Genomic DNA, 8,149 nt, shown 5'->3' with positions numbered 1-8,149 from the left:
TCCCCAAGGGCTCCAGCCCCTCCTCGCCCAGCTCCGTGCCCCTGAGTGCGCTGGAGCCTCTTCATGCCAGGATAAAACAGGAAGCAGCAACTTCAGAGCTTTTTCTGGATGACAAGGTCTTGTACACTTTCATCACAACGGCCCTGGGACGTGGGGACTTCTGTTCTCATTGTGGAGGTGGGGAAACTGAGGCCCAGCTCCACCTCCCACGCCAGGCTGAGCACACAGTAGGGCTGCACAGCCCACCCCCGGCTGTCGTTACAAAGCAGGGGCGGGCTCCACCCCAGATCTTCTGATTCAGTCGGCATGGGGGGCTGCCCGGGGGGCAGGCTCCGTGCAGCTCCTGCTGACTGTACGTGCAGGGGACGGGACCCAGTGCGGAAGGGGCTGCAGGAACCACCTGCAGACGGGAAGGGACTCCGGGCTTTGCCCCGGTGCCTCCAGCAGGGGGCAGTGCCGCCTCACACTCAGGCCCCGGGGCTGGACCTTCCGTCCAGAAGGACCGGCTGCACCTTTGACAGCCTGGGGTTTCTGGGTCCATCATCACCAGGGGGCTGCGGGCTGGGCTGGTCCTGCCTCTGGACACCTCCTGAGGGTCTGCATATGCCGGGGCTGCAGCCCCCTCGCCTCCTCCGGGTTCTCTCTAGGCATCTGTGCAGAAGGGACCTGCAGCTGGATGGGGGGTGGAAATGCTAAAGTGGCCAGCCCACTCTGACACTCTGAGTCCTCGAGGTCACCACCGGCCGGGACGGCCCCTCGGGAGCAGAGGGATGAGAAAGTCCACAGGCCACAGGCTGGCTGCGCCCTCAAGGTCCACACTTGCCCAGCAGGAGTGGGCCAGGACCCATGCCACCATGGCAGGGCAGCAGGGCAGAGGCTTCTCCCGTGTCCTGGTTAGGGTCGGTCCTCACACACACTACCAGGGAGTCCCGGGTTTGGGGACAGATGGAACCGTTTCGGCGTTAGGGGCCTGGGGATGCAGGAACTGAATCTTTACAAGCCCCCTCTTCCCTGAGCCCTCCCTGCTCCGGCCCATTCCTGCCTGAGGTCCCCAAGATCCCCCTGACCACCTCCACTGGGTTCCAGTCACTCCGGGTACTGCTGCCCTTGGGCCCAGTGATGGCACCGGCTCCCGCGTCCCCCGTGTCCTCTGCCAGGGCCAGGGCCCCCTCCAGAATGCCCCCGTTTCCCATGCACGTTCATTCTCCCATCACATTGCCTGCTTGGGCCAGCCCTTTCCTGTCGCTGGGCCCCAGCACCCAGCAGAGGGCCTGGTATAGGGTGCGTGCTCAGCACTGTCCCATCCAAAAGCCCGCGGCCCCCACCCTCACCTCTCCAGTTACAAACCCTGAGGCCTACTGGCTCGGTCTGACACCACCTGATCCCGCTGGTGATAAGCTTACCAAGCCCAGTATCTCTGGTCCAGGGGGACTGCCCTGGGCAGATGTTGTCATGGCAACCAGAGGCAGCAGAGAGGCCCGAGGCCAGGCCGCCATGCAATGCCCGTGGGCAGCCTGGGGTCTCCGCTTGACTGCTGGAAGCTCGGAGGCACTAGGGGGCGCTCCTGTCCCGGGGGAGGGGTCACCAGAGGTCCTGCTCACCCTAGGAGTCAGCTGTTGGACTCACCCACCTCGGCCCCCTCTCGCCCACCGGCTCCTTTGCTCCCCAACCCCAGGGTCAGCGCTGCCCCAGGTGCGCCCCTCCGGCTGTGCTCCCCGGAGCCTGCGTCCTGCAGAACGTCTGGAGGATCCTGGCTGGGGGAGGAGTGGCCCCTGCGGAGGCCAGGCCACCCCGAGCCGTCAGAGACAGAAGGGGCCTAGCAGCTCAGTGCTCACCCGGGGCCTCCTCCGCATGGCTCCTTGGGGAGACGTGGGTCTGCCCTTGCAGCACCGCTCCCTGGGAACCCAGGATCTTCCTCTCCGAGGTCCCCCAGAGACCCCGGCGCCCCTTCCTCCCCCTGCAGTTACTGAGCCTGCTCTCCGCAGGGCACGGTCATGAGTTCCCACTGAAGGCCCCGCCTCCGAGCCCTTGCAGCCTGCCTGAGACCTCCCTGAAGGTCCTCATTCACTCCTCAGAGGCCCTGCCCAGAGCTGGGGCTGGGCCCGCGGGGAGGGGGCGCCAGGGAGCCAGAGGCCCCACGCCAGGCACACACAGTGGGCTTGGGAATGTGGAAGGTAGGATGAGGCCCCTCCTTGGCAGGCAACCCTCCCAATTCTCCAGGCCCCCCAGGGCTGACCCCTTCTCCAGACCAAGGAAGGGGCCTGCGGCTGGTATGCAAGAGCTCTGATGACAGGAAACCAGAGTGCCAGTCCCAGGAAGACCCAGAGGCCACGGGGAGGCTACGCTGCAGGTGGAGCTGGCGAGCGCCTCGGACAGCGCCCCCCACTCCCACCTTCAAGGAAGTGGGGGCGCAGTACTGGTGGGCAAGGTCATGCCCCGGCCTGGGGAGGGCAGGCGGCCGACGGGGCCCTCAGAGCCTGCAGTAGGCTGGGCTCCGGTCGTCCCTGTGCTTCGAGTCCCGCTGGCATCTGCCGCTCAGCCATGCTTGGGGCCCATGGAGCAGCCCAGAGCTTCCGGGGGCAGCCGCCCCTCCACACCCCCAGGAAGGGAGTGTGGCATGGTGACCCAACACGGCCGCAGGCAGCCTCCAGCTTCCCCAACAGAGGCCCATGGGCCCCCACTGTTCCCTGAGTGGCCCATCACCCTGGGGCTGACATACCCAGGACAACGAGCGTGTGCATGAGGGTGTGTGTGCGTGTGTATTTGAGTGTGAGAGCGTGTGGAATTGTGTGTGTGCTGTGTGAGATGGGCCGTGTGTGTAAATGCGTGTGTGTGTGTGTGAGCACACCCGGGGGGGACATCAGGGGAGCCCCACCTTTCGGTCACCGACTTCCCTGTTGTAAGGTTTCACCCCCTCCCAGCTGGGAGCGACCTTCGCCCTCAGCACCAACTGTCTGGTGACACAGGGCAGCCCCAGCCCTCAAGGCCCCCCTCCCAGGTCGAGGGTCTGGGGCTCTCCAGGAGGGCACCCGCTAGACAGAGGTGCACGAGGGCTCAGGCACCATCGCCAAGCTGCACCCAGGCCCTGCCCCAGACGGGCTGGAGCAGATGGGCGTCATTACCTGGTTGTTAATGGGGCAGTTAGATGACATCACTTGTTATGTGGCCCTGTGTGGGAACCTCCTGCCCATTCGGGCCAGTGTGGACGCGGGTCAGACAGCCCGGGGCAGGGCAGGTGGCCACAGGCGGGTTCTGCAAGTGCCCGCACGCCCAGTGCCCGTGGATGCTGAGGGCAGCCCCTGAACCAACCCAGGCCCGAGGGGGCTCCCAGGAGAGCCGTGGAACGAGCAGACCGAGAAAGTCAAACAGCCGAGGGGAGCCCAGGAGCCCAAGCTGGGGTCTCGCTGCCATGGACCGGCCACCACTGCAGGTCGGGTGACAGCTGAGGCACCATCAGGACGCAGCCCAGGTCAGGCCAGGCCAGCAGGCCATCCCACTATGGGGTGGCTGAAGGCCCCCTTGCGTGGCCGCCCCCCACACCCGAACAGGAAGCCCCCGGAACAAACGAGAACTGAAGGGTGATGTATTTTTAAACGCTCATGTTTTGCTTGTTTCTCCTCTCACGGCTTTCTCCTCCCCACACTCCTCAGCCCACTGTCCGTCCATGCCGGCCCGGGCCGCGCTGTCTCAGAGAACCGCCACGTGCGGAAGGCGTTTCACAGTCAGACGGGACGCGGGAAGGCCGGCTGGCGCCGGGGGCAAAGCAGAGCGAGGCTGTAACGAGGACCCGACAGGGGAAGAAGACCCTAGGAGGCTCAGGCCCACCCGGCCCACAGGGAAGGGTCTCCCGGCAGCGGCCGCCCAGCCCGCGCCCGGCCCTCCCTCCCCTGGCCGCCTCCGCCCGCCCGTCACTTCGAGCTTTCACCCGGACTCTGGAAGCAGAAACAAAACAAGCCCCCCCGCCGTATCACCCAAGTATACACGAGGGATAAAATTACGTCTGTACAAAAATAGATTTTTTTTTTACCTTTCCCGATGCTTTAGACATTTTCTTATCTTTACTCTCTGTATGTCTTTGTCATCCTCTCTAATGTGAGCTACGCGGCCAGCTAAGGCATTGCTAAGGACTAGGAACTGCAAAAGCTGTCTGCTCCAAAGCATCTTAAAATAGATGCATCCCCTGGCCTGGAGATATTCATTCGAACCCGGATTTCACCAAAGGTGGGGTCCTTATATACTTGCTTACATGAAGCAAATTTACAGGAAAATGGGGGGAAAAGTCTTGGTTAAAAACAAACACAGAACGTTGGTAACTGCTACGCGAGTGCTGCCGACGGCGTGCGGCTCCACGCAGCTCCTCTCTGTGCAGCACAGACGTGTTACACCACACCTGCGTGGGCAGGGACCAGGCCACGCGCCTAATTCCATGATGGGGACAACATCAGCGGGTTACCCACCGGCTGCACGGCTGGCTGGCCCTCCTGGGCCCCCACGGAGGAGGGGCTCCGGCGTGGTCTCCAGCACCTGCCGCCTGCCTGCCAGCCTAAATCCTTTGGGAACGTCGGGACTTGGAAAACCGAGGGTGTGGGGCCGTCTTCCCCCAGAGACCGCATGCTTCTAGGTGACGAGGCCAGCTGGCTGAACGTCCTGGGCAGGCCAGCTTCCAAGGAGATACCTGTCAGGGGGCAAGCCAGAGCATGGCTTTGCCGACCCCTTCTGCAGGGGGTGTGGTCATCTTCACTCCTGGGCCTGGAAGCCCCGTCTGGATGTCAAAGCAGGAGGTGACGCCGAGGAACATGTCAGACGCACTGGCAGCCCAGGGCCCAGGAAGCGTCCAGCCAGGCCAAGGCAGGGAAGGGTGGCTAACGAGCTGATGTTAGTGCTATCTTTAGAAAATTAAAGATTGTCCCACCAAAATAATGATAATAATAATAATAATTACAAAAAATCACCTTAATCGAACCAGATTGGAACTACTACTGAAGGCCTGGTTACTCACCCTCTCCACTGAGCAAGGGGCCCTCCCCAACGTGTAACCCCCTCAAACAAACAGCACTGGACACACGACAATGATGACAGCGGACTGACAAGGAGAGAGGACAGCCCCGAAGGCCCAAGAGGCCGGGGGCAGGCAGCTGCGGGAGGCTGCGTGGGCCTGTGGGCGGTGGGGAGGGGGGCGTGGGGAGGGGGTCTGGCTTCGGGAGGCTGTGGCCTGGGGCCTCAGTGCTTTCTGGACAGCCAGCCAGGGCCGGTGACAGCCAAGTTCCCAAGAAGCAGCTGACCCCAGGAGAGGGCCCCCATGTTCCCAAGGGCTGGGGCAGCGGAAGGGACTGGGCGTGGACGATGGGGCGCGCCAGGCTGCAAAAGGCACCAGGGGTGTTGCGTGGGGGCAGTCTAAGGTTCCCACAAATCGGGGGACCCCAAGAAGAAGACCCCGGGTGCCAGCGTCACTCTGCCTGTGACGACCACGCCCCACAGGCCACCACGGCTTCCAGGTAGAGTCTGGGAGCAGGGGGAGCTGGGCAGGCCCTGAAGGGGGTCGGGGGAGTGCCCACGTGGCAGGGATGCCCTCCACGGCTGCCGCGTTGGGGCGGGGTGGAAGGAGGCATCGGTGGAGTGGTCCACAGCCTCTGCCCAGGTATCCGTGCTCACTCAGGCCAGGGACTCTGGGAGAAGAATGGCCACTTTCTTCCCCACGGAGGCCTGGAGGCGGCTCTCCAGGCCCAGCCCAGGCGACCCTGTGCCATCTAGGGAAGCCAACTTTGGGGAAGGCAGCTCCTGAGCTGCAGGGGGACAGCAGGAGGGAGACGGCATTCCCGAGCATCCCTCAGGGGCTGACGAGACAGGACCCCTCCCGCACAGCCCACTCCTACCGTCCCCGTCCAGGCCCTACTACTGACAAACACGGGGTTCGTGGGGTGCGAGGCAGGAACAGGGAAAGGACTCAGACCAGAAGGAGGGCGCTGCAGTGTGAGAGGGGCCAGCTCCACCTGAGGGACCCCAGCCCAGCGCGTGAGTGCGCACCCAGGTTGGTGGCAACGCAGCACAGGCGGGGGCTGGGCTGCACGGGGAGCCTCGCACCAGGGCAGATGTCAGATGGAGCCCCCACGTAAGGCTGCGTGCAAGACAGCGGGCTGGCTGTTCCCAAGGGGCATCTAGCGCCAGCCTGAGGACGCCGGCACTCAAAGTTCCCCAATTCCACGCCTTCTAGACAGAACACAGCCAGAGAAGAGGCCCCTCTACCAGCAGACTGCAGGACGCAGGCCCCCGCCGCCCCTCCCTGCCTGGCTGACGGCCCGCAAGGCCCTCTGGTTTCAATGCCTCCCGTGGGCCTCCTGCCTCCCCCCGAAAATGCACAGCTGCTCGAAGACCCTCTAGGGAGCCATCCTCCTCCCCTGTCATCCCTGGGACCTCCCGGGTGGCGACCTCTGCCCATGAGAGCTCAGCAGGGCCCGTGTCTGGGCTAGCCCTCTAGGAACCAGGGGCTAGCCTTGGCCCTCCTTATAGACTAAGAGAAAATGTGGGTTTGAGGAGAGGGTGGCACTGCTGTGTGGTTGCCCTGGGTTGGACAGGACTGCACAGGGGAAGAAGCTGAAACCAGGAAGATGCACAGAGAAAACCAAGGCGGGAGGGGTGGATGGGTGACCCCAAACCCTGCACAGAAGTCGGCTCCCATTCTGATTGGCTTGGGGACGAAATCACAAGTCATCTTTGGAAAAAGGTGCTCACCCTCCACTCTGAAGGCAGGGAAGCCTGCTTGCCCCAGAGGCCGTCTTGTCTTCCCGGAGGGCACATGGGGTCTTCGGCAATGAAACATCAGTGCCCCCCCGAGTCTGTCCCCTCCTCCTGATCCTGGGTGGGGCCAAGCTGGCCGGGCACCAGCACTGACAGGAGCCAAGAGGGGGCACTCCAAACCGAGGAGGACCACCCAGGAGATTCCAAAAGCCAGCGACACATGACCAAAACAACGCCGCCCTCCCCAGCAGCGGCTCCAGGTGTGGGGGTCTCCGGGAGCCGCCCCAGCTCCCCTGGGGAAAGCCTGATGGGCCAGCTTGGGCTCAGACCAGTTCCGGCCACTCTGGCCACCGCCCGGGAAGCCACTGCCCAGGTCCAAATGTGAGCAGTATTAAAAATAACGCAGGTGGCAACATATCTCTTAGGCTTAGCAGTGACAGGCTGCGCCCCAAAATCCAAACAGGCAGAGAAGGGGCGGGGACGGGGCTCGGCTGAGAAGAGCAGCTGGCGGCCAGGCAGGGTGGCCGGACTGGTGGGCACGAAGGACGGGCGAGCAGGCCTAAGTCATTTGGTGCGGGGCTTCCAGCATCTCCATGAGGAAGGTGTCGATGGGCGTGTCCCCAATGAGCTTGAAGAAGAAGAGATGTTCCAGGCACTTGAGGCCGATGGAGCGCAGGGCAGGCAGGCGCAGCAGCAGCTTGGCGAACCTGCAGGAGCGCCAGGCGTGAGGGCGGGGCAGACCCCCCCCCCCACCGCCCGCCCTGGCGCCTGGCTGCCTCCCGGGGACCGGACGAGTCTCCCAGTCTGATTCCCCTGCAGCTGCAGCAGCACGAGATCTGCCGGAGCCGAGCCTCAGAGCAGGAAGCAGGGGCCTCTCGGGCAGTGGAAATAGAGCACGCCCCAGCCAGGAGGCAGGAGAGTGCAGGGCGGGCAGGAAAACCCCGAAAGAAGACCCATGGAGTGGAGATCTGGGATGAAGGGCCAGTGGCGAGACAGCCGCCAGGCTGGGGCAGGCTGAACAGGGCTTGGTGGGGAAATTAAAATACGTGGGCTTTCTCTAAGGGCAAGAGGGAGCTATAGCAGGATTCTAAGCATGATAGAATAGATTCTAAGCTGTGAGAATGGATCTGAGCATCAGCAATGCCTCTGGCTGCAGTGGGGAGACCAGAGGTGGGGCTGCTCCTGAGCTGGGGGGCAGGTCTGTGCTCAGCAAGCCCTTCGCAGAAAGCATCCACATCCGCACCCCACCGGCACCCCCCTTCCCCAGGACCAGCGTTGTTGGAGCTGGCCTGCGGGCACGGGACGCCCAGAGAGGGCGGATGGGAGGGGGCATCACTCAGGCCCTGCCCACCCCCAGGGATTTCCCAGGAAGAACCTGGGGGGCAGGTGGGGGGCTCTTGGAGGAGGAATGTCA

The 8,149-nt window shown here is 63.7% G+C and overlaps 1 protein-coding gene across 10 annotated transcripts in view; it reads right to left on the bottom strand.

Moving 5' to 3' along the window:
• Nucleotides 1-3,584: 3,584 nt before the first annotated feature.
• RXRA (retinoid X receptor alpha) overlaps nucleotides 3,585-8,149 on the bottom strand; it is a 102,479-nt gene continuing 97,914 nt past the window's right edge. For all 10 annotated transcript variants that reach the window (XM_023629280.2, XM_070251699.1, XM_070251696.1 and 7 more), the window contains one exon: nucleotides 3,585-7,442. In XM_023629280.2, coding sequence (XP_023485048.1) covers nucleotides 7,295-7,442 — 148 coding nt within the window. In that variant the 3' untranslated portion in view covers nucleotides 3,585-7,294. The remainder of the gene's footprint in view (nucleotides 7,443-8,149) is intronic.

This window comes from Equus caballus, chromosome 25, assembly GCF_041296265.1.
Source record: "Equus caballus isolate H_3958 breed thoroughbred chromosome 25, TB-T2T, whole genome shotgun sequence".
NCBI classification, from domain to species: domain Eukaryota; kingdom Metazoa; phylum Chordata; class Mammalia; order Perissodactyla; family Equidae; genus Equus; species Equus caballus.
This window is presented reverse-complemented; position numbering and strand designations above follow the sequence as displayed.